The sequence below is a fragment of the Lithobates pipiens genome, unplaced genomic scaffold (assembly GCF_037356315.1).
Source record: "Lithobates pipiens isolate NorthernLeopardFrog02 unplaced genomic scaffold, aLitPip1_a1.2 Scaffold_23, whole genome shotgun sequence".
NCBI classification, from domain to species: Eukaryota; Metazoa; Chordata; class Amphibia; order Anura; family Ranidae; genus Lithobates; species Lithobates pipiens.
In genome coordinates, this window is record NW_027507785.1 from 164,015,067 (window position 1) to 164,028,867 (window position 13,801).

The following is a 13,801-nucleotide window of genomic DNA, read 5'->3' on the forward strand; positions in this document are numbered from 1 at the left end:
AAACTACAAGGGAGGAATACAAGACCAGTCATCCTGCACAAGGAATAACAGCAGCAGTGACCGGTCTTTATTAGAGGAAACTCCTATATATACATGTTTATGTAGCTGTTTTTTTCTTCTTTTTTCAACATTTTTATGTAGCTGTTTTTTTCCTTTTTTCACATGTTTTTTGGGATTATTAATAATTATTCTAGTTTTTACTATATATATATACACAGCACATGCCAAGATAAACAAAGAATGCACATGCCACCTGTATTAAGACAATAGCAGACAATAGACCTTGCTTTGTGGATAAATATATACTCAAAATGAGCCAGAAACAGGCAGAACACTTACTCAGAAATGTGCACAAATATATCATCCGTTCCATTTTCAGGAGTGATGAATCCATGTCCCTGGGACCGTGAAAACTGCTTGCAGACACCTTTGTAAATAGGTCCTGCAGATGCCCGGGCAGTTCTAAAAGAAACCATTGTAAATTACGCCAGAGATATGTACAGCCAAAAATCACTGAAATGTGGATGAAGTATGAAGTATGTGTTTGAGAACTACTTAGCACTAAGAGAGAAGAAACAAATCCTAATAGGAAATCAATGACAAACACTGATTGACAAAGAACAGGTCATGTTAATGTGAATGATATGTGGAAGAACATCTAATTCCAACAGACTCTCACATTCAACTTTTATATTTAGATTAACCAAAGAACAATAAAATCATAAAGGTTCTTCACCCTCTTCCATACTATATAGCATGGCCCCCTAGAAGGGCTCCTTTTTACCAGATGCTGCACCTTCCAGCAAAGACAAAATCCATGGAAATCAGAACCGTGTTACATTTCGGCTGTCTGTTCCCACCAAACGGCCTGCATTGCAGTAAGTTGGGAAAAAGCCTTACATGCTGCATTTAGGGTTCACCGACTTGCAGATTGACAACAAAGTCAATTCAAATGGTGGCTTTCAAACACTCATTGTGGTTTGGTGGGAACAAGACTATAAGAAAAGAATAGGTTTATAGGAAAAAAAAATCTCAGAGGTTTGTTGCTGCCATCCAATATCTATCCCCATGTCAATAAAATGCTACTCAGATTTTAAGGACATAAATCTGTTGTATGCAATTAAAAATAATTTGCCACATTTAATCAAGGCTTTTTTAAAGGGTTTTCTATTTTAGAAACTACAGAAACAGATACTGTGAGATCTCTTAATTCTGAGATCTGTACTTTCCCCACCCTCCAGAGGACCCGCTCCCCATCCCTGGAGCCCCTGCCAACACTATGTTTTAATACTTACCTTGTTCTGGTGTTTCCTGGCTGGTCACAGGAGGCTCAGGTTCCCTCTCCATTTTGGTCTTTTCTTGGCAGTGGGGTAGTCCTGGATAATGCAGGGAGGGGTATCCCTCTCTGCATCAATACATTAGGAGTGCATGGGCCTGTGCTCAGCCCTGCAAAAACAAAAAGAGAGCAGCGCCAGCGACAAGTTTTCACTTGTAATTTTTGGATTAAAAGTCATCATATTGCTGCACTTAGATGGCGCTGCTTTCTCTTTGTTTTTGCATTTCAGAGTCTCTTCTAGCTTGTTGTGAGCTGGCAGCCATCAAAAGTCAGCCCTCCGTGAGACTACCATTTGCACTTGAATTATATGAACTTCAACATATGGACTCCCTGTGACAGAGAGCTTTTAATTGCCCACTCTCTTTCCACTCAGCTGGCAGAGCGCACATGAGTGAATGTCTTGTCCACTGTAGTCTTCCAGGTGGAGTGATGAAGGGTATCATTCAGCTCAGACAGAGGATGGCTTGTGGAGAAATATAGGTACTTTGGGCAGCAGCTCCTGGTTAAAGGTAAGTATTGCAGCCAGACTATTCAATATTCAATAAAATAGCTGAAAGTTAGGCTTTACGTGATCTGCTTTTTTCTTGCCTGAAAAACCTGAAAGTAAATCTGTTAGAAAAGAAATGTGTGGGTGTCACTGATGACATATTTTTAGAGGGTCTAGTTACCTGGCTGTCATGCTGATAATCTGGCTTCCTTGCTAACTTATTCTAAACAAATATGCAGAAAGGTAAATCAGAGAGAAGTGTAAGCTATATGTTTTTAAAGTCAGTGACGTAGAAAGCCTAAAGGTTAGCATAACAGCCAGGGAACCAGCAAATTCAGAAGGGGGTTAGCTCTGGCACGTCAGAAAGATTCATTTAAACAAATGTTAAAGAAGAACTCTGGATACATTTTTTATTTTCCCATGCAGTGGGACTGTGCCCGCACTGCATGGATTACCTGCTTTCTTTTTGTCTAGGGGATTGCAGAACGGAGTTATACTTACTTAATCCGCCAATCAGCATAAGACCGCCGGTCCTTGCCACTCCTGCTCCCCCACACACACGCTAGTGGTCTTGTGAATGGACTGTTCCTGACGTCATCACGCTCATAGACCGGTTCTGGACGTGAGGACGACAGGAATAGTCCACCGCTGGATGTGGGGGAGCACGGTTTTCCAAAGGATCGAGTAAGTATAGCCTTTCGGTGCACCCCTAGACAAAACAAGCAGTTAACCCATGCAGTATGGGCACAACCTCACTGCATGAGAGAAGAAAACATTTTCATGGAGTTCTTATTCAAGACAATAACTATTTAAAAAATGTGTATGCATGTATGTCCACCATCTGCTAAAGGGAACAGTGAGGTTAATTTTTAGTGCTGGACTTTAAGATTACTAGACAAAAAAACTGGCTAGGTTAGGACCCTCCAGTTGTTCAGAAACAAGAATCCCATCATGCCTAGTCATGTCTATGAATGTCAGAGTTTTACAATGCCTTATGGGATCTGTAGTTCCGCAACAGCTGGAGGGCCATAGTTTGAGGATCCCTGGGCATAGTATAAATATGACATGCAGACTATTGCACTTTTTTTAAATCCATACATATTGCAATTTGTAGGAAGAGAATCATGTTTGCTGCCATTGCCAATCCCTCACATGTCAGCATAGCAATGATAAATCCTATTTACTTTTTGGCAAAAACTTTACCTTAACTTTAGTTTCTTTTCTATAATAGGTCAGTCTTAAAAGTCAACAGGAGAACATACAATGATGAGAAAACCTCTATGATACGTACGCAGAATATGTCCGGGTTCTTTTAGTTGGAAGTGGGCTGGGCAGGTCTCCTAAAAAAAGATGATTTCTCTCCCAGAGTCGACTCCCCTCTCTATGGAAAGGATAGGATGGGGTGACTGGTGACTTTGGCGACTGAAGAGGATGAGGTGGAGTAGTGGAGTCAGAGGACATGTTGGTGTGTATCAAGATATACCTTGTTACCTAAAAAAAAAAGGTTTTATAGTAATAATCAATAACTGAAATTAGTAATAAAATTAAAAACAATAATAATAACACAGAATCAGCAAAACAAAAATATGACTATTACGTAACGTTTTACTAGGACCCTGCATTCACTATATCTGGTCTCCCACAGTACACAGAACATTGATATTACAATTCTTTTAGTAAATATAAATGGCTAAATATATTTTTTTCATCAGCAGTTACAGCAATCTTGTGACTTATCAGTGTCTGGTTAAAGCTTGTAGCAGGAGTTTTCATTCTCCCCTGCCTGCCCTATGAGAATGCAGGACCCCTGACACTCTGTCTGGACAATGGTGTTTGGCCTTGTGCTAATCACATGCACCAGCCCAAGAAAAAAAATATAAAAAACTCTAGCAATACACAGCAAACTGAGCATGTGCAGCTTGTCCCCTGACTCTGTTCTACCAGGATATGCATGGGGGACAGTGGAAGAAGGGGAGGAACACAGGAGACAGGATTAAACAGCCTTTTTACACAATGCAGAGTATTAACCCTTTAGGTTCCACAGTGAGTATAACAAGCATGCTCTACTGCATATACAGACTGATTTTACTGTTGCGGGTTTGATAACACTTTAACCAAAAAAAATCTCATAAGCCAATAATATATATGCTAGGTGCATGAAATATTTCTCAGTAACACAATATAATAACATACTGTACCTGTTTTGTTAAAGTGACACTTTCAGAACAATCAGAGTGATCTTTCAGATCAGATTGATGCTTTATGAATTGTTCTGGTCTATGCCGGAAGGAGAAACGGAGAAGATCGGCGATTTCAAATCACGGGACCAGTGGACCGGCTGCTTGGACACTGACAGCTTAGCATCCCAGGAAAAAAGTACAGCGGGCACTGGAAGGGTACAGTGCTAGGCTGGTCATACACAAGTCTTTTTTCTTTTTTTTACAAACAGCGGGTTGAACAAAAGAAAATGACTCAATTCCTCCATCCACACATTCATTGAATCCTCCCGCTGAGGTATACCTCGCTGTCAGAATACACCGATCGAGAGAAACATTTCCAACAGGCTGGATGTACACAAATCAATCGATGGATCGACTTGTGTACAACCAGCCTGCCCATACATGAATCAAAATGTGGGGAGCTTCGATCCATGTATGGCCGACTTTAGTAAATTCCCTCACTATAATGAAATACATGGTAAAAAAATATGTTTTTTACACCTCCTTCTACTGGAGCTGAGCTTCCTGAGGAAAGGCCCTTACTGATTCAGGCTGATATTTGAGATAATATGCTAGCTCATTAAGTAAACAAATCTGCAACTTTAATGCCTGACCTGTCAAAATCTTCTGACAACATGAAGATTGAGATCTATGATGTTACTATAAGGCAGCTGTGTGAACCCATATGTTCTGTAATGTCACACAAGTCCCCACATGCCAATTATTTAGTAGAACTTTCTGCTCAAACCCTTTCAGGTACTCTTTGCTTCCACAAACTGTTGCTTCACTGAGGTTTTTTTATTGCCAGATTTCTAGGTTATTACAAGTTCCATTTTCTAATAATAAATGTTTTCATTTCCACAGTTGTCATTACTGGCAAATCCTATCAAGATATTTTTTCAATCTTAAATAGAAAAAAGTACTGTTTTTATAGCTTATTTTACATATGCAGATAACATAAAGTACAACACGGCATGCGGGAATTACCAGCTGATATAACTTTTCAGTTTGCCACCATTTTAATCCAGGTGAGGACTTTCGCCCCGGATAAAATACAGGGGTACCCATAGTGTGGGTAGAGTAGATGTGGTGTTAGCAGCCTGCTTAGTCAGTGCTGCCCCTGCTGCACTGAAATCACAAGCAGTATTGTCAGTCCGGCCCAAGTTCTCTGCTGGACTACAGAACCCCCCATTCCTTATATTTTGGAAATGAGAGACCTCAGGGAACCATTGCTAAAACAATTTTATCTAAGTTCACCATTTTTATGTTATTTGACCATTCTATGACATTGCATTTCCTTATGTATGGAATCTCTAGATCAGCGGTAGGCAATCTTTTGAGCAGAGTGTGCCGAAAAAAGAAATTGAACTTCATACTCTCAATCGCGAAAAGGATTTTTTATAAAGTAAATGCGGTAAACTGCTTTAATAGTGAGAAATTAACATCCTGTACTCTCACACCTCAGATCATCCCCAATTTCTGCACCTTCACACCTCAGATCACTGTCCCTCCTGCACATCTGCCCCACCACTGTACTACCCTGCACATCTTCCCTGCCACTGTACTACCCTGCACATCTGCCCCACCACTGTACCACCCTGCACATCTGCCCTGCCACTGTACTACCCTGCACATCTGCCCCACCACTGTACTACCCTGCACATCTGCCCCACCACTGTACTACCTTGCACATCTGCCCCACCACTGTACTACCCTACACATCTGCCCTGCCACTGTACTACTCTGCACATCTGCCCTGCCACTGTACTACCCTGCAAATCTGCCCCACCACTGTACTACCCTGCACATCTGCCCCACCACTGTACTACCCTGCACATCTGCCCTGCCGCGGTAACCCCCCTGCACATCTGCACCACTGTACTACCTTGCACATCTGCCCTACCACTGTAACCCCCTGCACATCTGCACCACCACTGTACTACCCTGCACATCTACCCTGCCACTGTAGCCCCCTGTTCATCTGCCCCACCACTGTACCACACTGCTCATCTGCCCCATCAATGTACCCCCTTTCTCATCTGCACATTTGTCTCCACTCTGTACCCCCCTGCTCTTCTGCCCCACCTCTGATCCCCCTGCTCTCCTGCTCCACCACCGTAACCCCCTACTCATCTGTCCCACCAATACACTTCATTTCACATCTGCCCCACTGCTCTACCCCCTGCTTTTCTGTCCCACCACTGAACCCCTCTCATCTGCCCCAACATTAAACCCCCCTGCTCATCTGGCCCAACACTGTACCCCCCCCCGCTCTTCTGCCCCACTGCTGAACCCCCTTCTCATCTCTTCCACCACTGTACCCCCTGCACATCTGCCCCACCACTGTAGTACCCTCCTGCTCATCTGTCCCACCTCTGAACAAGTGGTACAGATGAGCAAAGCAGAACTGCACCCAATCTCTTCCCCATCACAAAAGCTGACGATTGCAGCTACAGCAAAGTTAGAGAACCAAACAATGTTTCCCATCTTTTACAATGTGTAGGGGCAGAGTGCCTCCCCCTTAGTGCAACTCTGAAATTGGACTGCATTAGTGTCTCATGACACTTCCCTGCTCTGCTGATGGGGAGGGAGTTGTTTGTCCAGCAGAGGAGGCTTTGTGTGCCGCCTGCGGCACCGGTGCTGAGGGTTGCCTACCCCTGCTGTAGATTGTTCTTGTATTTTAACAAAACTTTAGAGAAAAAAATCTGCATTACCTTGGAGCAGCTACCACTAAAAACGTGCCGTCTTCACCCACTCAAAATAATAATAATAAGAAAATATAGTATGCTCTCCAAATATAAATTTACAGCAGATATCTCAACCAGTGGTGGCTGGTGCTCAAAATTTCGGCAGATAAACTAAAACTTTCATACACCTAAACAGGTAAAGTTGGCATAATACATTAATGCTCTATTTACACTTGTATGACTCCAAAGTCCTGCGACTTTGGTGTAGCTTTGACGTGACCTTGGATGGGTGTGACTTGGATGCAACTTTGGCTTTGACCAATGATAATGGACAACTGTTGCATGTATAACATTCAGGTATAACTTTTATGTAACTTTTGAGGATTTACATTGCAGTCTACGGCAAGTCACATGAAAGTCGGACCAGTTACATAGTTACATAGTAGGTGAGATTGAAAAAAGTCCATCAAGTCCAACCTATGTGTGTGATTATATGTCAGTATTACCTTGTATATCCCTGTATGTTGTGGTCGTTCAGGTGCTTATCTAATGGTTTCTTGAAATTATAAATGTCCATCGCTGAGGCCATCACCTATGGAAGGGAATTCCACATCCTTGCCGCTCTTCCAGTAAAGAACCCTCTACATAGTTTAAGGTTAAACCTCTTTTCTTCTAATTTTAAGTTTGAGTGGCCACATGTCTTGTTAAACTCCCTTCCGCAAAAAAGTTTTATCGCTATTGTGGGGTCACCAGTATGGTATTTGTATATTGAAATCATATCCCCTCTCAAGCATCTCTTTTCCAGAGAGGTTGTCATTGAAAAACATGGGGTGCGTCTTACCATCAGACTTTAGTGTCTAAAAACAAGCCACACAAGTGTGAATGGAGTCTAAAAGCAGACACTGATGGATTCCTCCACATGGATTTTTTTCCCCTGTTGTCATTCAGGGCCACTGATTGCTATATGCACTGAGAGATGTGAGGGCCTTGCTAGAGCTCTGGCTTTGGAGCGCAAAGTTGCAATTGGCATATTGGAAGCCAGGATTCAAAGACACCTAATGAACATAGAAAGAAATTTTCTAACATGGCTAAACCTGTTCAGATCTATGATAAATCTATGTTTATTTCCAAAGTATAAAAAAGTGCAAAATATTTTCATAATCCTACAGAAATATATACTGTAGACCAGTGTTTCTCAACTCCAGTCCTCAAGGTGCCCCAACAGGTCATGTTTTCAGGATTTCCCTTAGATGAAACAGCTGCGGTAATTACTAACGCAGTGAAGCTGATCAACTGCGCAAAATGATGTAAATTCTGAAAACATGACCTGTTGGGGCACCTTGAGGACTGGAGTTGAGAAACATTGCTGTACACACACACATAGACACAAACACACACACACATGCCTGCGTGGGTTTCCTCCGGGCACTCTGGCTTCCTCCCACACTCCAAAAGACATGCAGGTAGGTTAATTGGCTTCTGTCCAAAAATTGGCCTTATTATATGAATGGGGACCTTGGATTGTGGGCTCCTTGAGGGTAGGGACCAGGGCCGGCGCTACCACTAGGCGAAGTAGGCAGTCGCCTAGGGCGCACTACCACCTAGGGCGCAACTACGGCCTCTGCCCAGTGTCTGCTCTCTCGCCCCCCCCTGTGGTGTTCCACCGGCGCCACCAATCCCCCATGTTTCCCGCTGAGCGCCTCCACCGTACTCATCTCACAGCGCCGCTCCGGGACTCCTTTGCTCCAGCCTGTCCCTCTGGAGCGGCGCTGTGTGTCTGTGAGTGCAGCGGAGGGGCGGGGCTCGGCGGAGATGGGAGCTTCGAGAGGTCGGTCAGCTGACCTCCTGCATGGAGCGGGTTGACGGCGCTGCCTGGCCTGGTCCCGGCGGGAATATGATGGAGGCGAAGCGGATGCATGGCGCTGGTGTAGCCCCGGCGGAGCGGATGGATGGCGGCGCTGGCGTGGCCCCGGCGGAGCGGATGGATGGCGGAGCTGGCGTGGCCCCGGCGGAGCGGATGGATGGCGGAGCTGGCGTGGCCCCGGCGGAGCGGATGGATGGCGGAGCTGGCGTGGCCCCGGCGGAGCGGGTGGACGGCGCTGGCAGTGCGGAGGAGTCGGAGAGGCCCGGATGATGGTTGCTGAAGGCAGCATCAAAGAGCAGAGGTAAGGAGGAGGATGGATCCATTGAGCTGTATGGAGGGGGTTTGTGTGTGAGTAATGCAGGAAGTAGGAGTCAGGTAGGTCAGTGTGATGTGTGTCAGTGTATGTGTCATGTCAGTGTGATGTGTCTGTGTATGTGTCATGTCAGTGTGATGTGTCTGTGTATGTGTCATGCCAGTGTGATGTGTCTGTGTATGTGTCATGCCAGTGTGATGTGTCTGTGTATGTGTCATGTCAGTGTGATGTGTCTGTGTATGTGTCATGTCAGTGTGATGTGTCTGTGTATGTGTCATGTCAGTGTGATGTGTCTGTGTATGTGTCATGTCAGTGTGATGTGTCTGTGTATGTGTCATGTCAGTGTGATGTGTCTGTGTATGTGTCATGCCAGTGTGATGTGTCAGTGTATGTGTCATGTCAGTGTGATGTGTCTGTGTATGTGTCATGTCAGTGTGATGTGTCTGTGTATGTGTCATGCCAGTGTAATGTGTCTGTGTATGTGTCATGCCAGTGTGATGTGTCTGTGTATGTGTCATGCCAGTGTGATGTGTCTGTGTATGTGTCATGTCAGTGTGATGTGTCTGTGTATGTGTCATGTCAGTGTGATGTGTCTGTGTATGTGTCATGCCAGTGTGATGTGTCTGTGTATGTGTCATGCCAGTGTGATGTGTCTGTGTATGTGTCATGCCAGTGTGATGTGTCTGTGTATGTGTCATGTCAGTGTGATGTGTCTGTGTATGTGTCATGTCAGTGTGATGTGTCTGTGTATGTGTCATGCCAGTGTGATGTGTCTGTGTATGTGTCATGTCAGTGTGATGTGTCTGTGTATGTGTCATGTCAGTGTGATGTGTCTGTGTATGTGTCATGTCAGTGTGATGTGTCTGTGTATGTGTCATGTCAGTGTGATGTGTCTGTGTATGTGTCATGTCAGTGTGATGTGTCTGTGTATGTGTCATGTCAGTGTGATGTGTCTGTGTATGTGTCATGCCAGTGTGATGTGTCAGTGTATGTGTCATGCCAGTGTGATGTGTCTGTGTATGTGTCATGCCAGTGTGATGTGTCTGTGTATGTGTCATGTCAGTGTGATGTGTCTGTGTATGTGTCATGTCAGTGTGATGTGTCTGTGTATGTGTCATGCCAGTGTGATGTGTCTGTGTATGTGTCATGCCAGTGTGATGTGTCTGTGTATGTGTCATGTCAGTGTGATGTGTCTGTGTATGTGTCATGTCAGTGTGATGTGTCTGTGTATGTGTCATGTCAGTGTGATGTGTCTGTGTATGTGTCATGTCAGTGTGATGTGTCTGTGTATGTGTCATGTCAGTGTGATGTGTCTGTGTATGTGTCATGTCAGTGTGATGTGTCTGTGTCATGTCAGTGTGATGTGTCTGTGTATGTGTCATGCCAGTGTGATGTGTCTGTGTATGTGTCATGCCAGTGTGATGTGTCTGTGTATGTGTCATGTCAGTGTGATGTGTCTGTGTATGTGTCATGTCAGTGTGATGTGTCTGTGTATGTGTCATGTCAGTGTGATGTGTCTGTGTATGTGTCATGTCAGTGTGATGTGTCTGTGTATGTGTCATGTCAGTGTGATGTGTCTGTGTCATGTCAGTGTGATGTGTCTGTGTATGTGTCATGCCAGTGTGATGTGTCTGTGTATGTGTCATGCCAGTGTGATGCGTCTGTGTATGTGTCATGCCAGTGTGATGTGTTTGTGTATGTGTCATGCCAGTGTGATGTGTCTGTGTATGTGTCATGTCAGTGTGATGTGTCTGTGTATGTGTCATGCCAGTGTGATGTGTCTGTGTATGTGTCATGCCAGTGTGATGTGTCGTGTCAGTGTAATGTGTCGTGTCAGTGTAATGTGTCGTGTCAGTGTAATGTGTCGTGTCAGTGTAATGTGTCGTGTCAGTGTAATGTGTCGTGTCAGTGTATGCCTCAGTGTATGCGTCGGTGCCATTGTATGTGTCAGGGTATGTGTTTTCAGGGTATGTGTTTTTAGTGTAGGTGTCAGCGTGATGGTCAGTGTAGGTGTCAGCGTGATGGTCAGTGTAGGTGTCAGCGTGATGGTCAGTGTAGGTGTCAGCGTGATGGTCAGTGTAGGTGTCAGCGTGATGGTCAGTGTAGGTGTCAGCGTGATGGTCACTGTAGGTGTCAGCGTGATGGTCAGTGTAGGTGTCAGCGTGATGGTCAGTGTAGGTGTCAGCGTGATGGTCAGTGTAGGTGTCAGCGTGATGGTCAGTGTAATTGGCAGTGTAGGTGCCAGGTGGGTCAGTGTAGGGGTCAGTGTGATGTGAGTAGTGCAGGAAGTAGGAGTCAGGTGGATTAGTTTATGTGTCAGGGGGTCAGTGTAGGGGTCAGATAGGTCATGTGTAGCAAGGGCAGGGTAAGGTGGAGTCAGGGGCGCAGCCGGGGGGGGGGCGGCAAAATTAGGTTTTCGCCTAGGGTGTCAACAATCCTTGCACCAGCCCTGGTAGGGACTGATGTGAGTGTGCAATGTACAGGGATAAGGACAAATGTAGACCCTTACTCAGGTTGTACTGGATGGACTAGTGTCTTTATTCAACCATACTAACTATGTAACTATATACACAGTATCTCACAAAAGTGAATACACCTATGTTATTTTTGTAAATGTTTTATTACATCTTTTCATGTGACAACACTGAAGAAATTACACTTTGCTACAATGTAACGTAGTGAGTGTACAGCTTGTATAAGAGTGTAAATTTGCTGTTCCCTCAAAATAACTCAACACAGCCATTAATGTCTAAATCGCTGGAAACAAAAGTGAGTACACCACTAAGTGAAAATGTCCAAATTGGGTCCAATTAGCCATTTTCCTTCCCCGGTGTCTTGTTAGTGTTACAAGGTCTCAGGTGTGAATGGGGAGCAGGTGTGTTAAATTTGGTGTTATCGCTCTCATACTGGTTACTGAACGTTCAACATGGCACCTCATGGCAAAGAACTCTCTGAGGATCTGGAAAAAATAATTTTTGCTCCACCTAAAGATAGTCTAGGCTATAAGAAGATTGCCAAGACCCTGAAACTGAGCTGCAGCATGGTGGCCAGGACCATACAGCGGTTTAACAGGACAGGTTCCACTCAGAACAGGCCTCGCCATGGTCGACCAAAGAAGTTGAGTGCATGTGCTCAGCATCATATCCAGAGGTTGTCTTTGGGAAATAGACGTATGAGTGCTACCAGCATTGCTGCAGAGGTTGAAGGGGTGGGGGGGGTCAGCATGTCAGTGCGCAGACCATACGCCACACACTGCATCAAATTGGTCTGCATGGCTGTCATCCTAGAAGGAATCCTCTTCTAAAGATGATGCACAAGAAAGCCTGCAGTTTGCTGAAGACAAGCAGACTAAAGACATAGATTACTGGAACCATGCCCTGTGGTCTGATGAGACCAAGATAAACTTATTTGGTTCAGATGGTGTCAAGGTGTGTGGCGGCAACCAGGTGAAGAGTAAAAAGACAAGTGTGTCTTGCCTACAGTCAAGCATGGTGGTGGGAGTGTCATTGTCTGGGGCTGCATGAGTGCTGCGGCACTGGGGAGCTACAGTTCATTGAGGGAACCATGAACGCCAACATGTACTGTGACATACTGAAGCAGAGCATTATCCCCTCCCTTTCGGAGACTGGGCCGCAAAGCAGTATTCCTACATGATAACGATCCCAAACACACCTCCAAGACGACCACTGCCTTGCTAAAGAAGCTTAGGTTAAAGGTGATGGGCTGGCTAAGCATGTCTCCAGACCTAAACCCTATTGAGCATTTGTGGGGCATCCTCAAATGGAAGGTGGTGGAGCCCAAGGTCTCTAACATCCACCAGCTCCGTGATGTTGTCCTGGAGAAGTGGAAGAGCACTCCAGTGGCAACCTGTGAAGCTCTGGTGAACTCCATGCCCAAGAGGGTTAAGGCAGTGCTGGAAAATAATGATGGCCATACAAAATATTGACACTTTGGGCCCAATTTGGACATTTTCACTTAGGGGTGTACTCGCTTTTGTTACCAGCGGTTTAGATATTAATGGCTGCGTGCTGAGTTATTTTGAGGGGGCAGCAAATTTAGACAGTTATACAAGCTGTACACTCACTACTTTACATTGTATCAAAGTGTCATCTCTTCATTGTTGTCACATGAAAAGATATAATAAAATATTTACACAAATGTGAGGGGTGTACTCACTTTCGTGAGATACTGTTGAGTTTAACTTTGATATAGATTTTTCTTTTTAATTAACCATTTTATCTGTGGGTGGTGCAGCATGGTGACATAGGGAGGACTGAGATTACCCCCTCCTATGTCATATATATATATATATATATATATATATATATATATATATATATATATATATATATATTTCTACAGTGACATTAGTTTTATTATTATACAGGATTTATATAGCACCAACAGTTTGCGGAGTGCTTTACAATATAACGGGGGACAGTACAATTACAACCTGGTTAAATGCAGAAGGAATAGGAGAACCCTGCTTGTGGAGCTTACAATCTAAATGGAGAGGAAGGTGGTACAAAAGGTAATAGCTACAGGGGATGAGCTGATGGAGGTGGCAAAATGACATATTTTTTGGTGGAGGTGGGTTAGGCTTCCCTGAATAAATTAGTTTTTAAGGATCACGTAAAGGTGGACAGGGTAGTAGATGACCGGACTTACTGGAGTAGGGAGTTCTAGAGGATGGTAGAGGTTCTATAAAAGTTGTGGGAGCAAGCATGAGAGGAGATAACAAAGGAGCTAGAGATCAAAATGTCTTGGGAGGACCAGAGAGGACTATTTGGGTGATATCTGCAGATGAGGTTGGTTATGTAGCTGGTGGCATTGTTGTCCTTGGCTTTGTACATTTTGGTAAGTATTTTGAATATTATATGTTGGGCTAGTGAAAG

The 13,801-nt window shown here is 44.4% G+C and overlaps 1 protein-coding gene across 1 annotated transcript in view; it reads right to left on the minus strand.

Moving 5' to 3' along the window:
* Positions 1 to 13,801, minus strand: part of CSDC2 (cold shock domain containing C2) — a 45,713-nt gene that overhangs the window by 6,730 nt on the left and 25,182 nt on the right. The window contains exons 2-3 of the mRNA XM_077452533.1: positions 3,115 to 3,314; positions 340 to 462 (exon numbers count right to left, since the gene is read on the minus strand). Coding sequence (XP_077308659.1) covers positions 340 to 462; positions 3,115 to 3,284 — 293 coding nt within the window. The 5' untranslated portion in view covers positions 3,285 to 3,314. The remainder of the gene's footprint in view (positions 1 to 339; positions 463 to 3,114; positions 3,315 to 13,801) is intronic.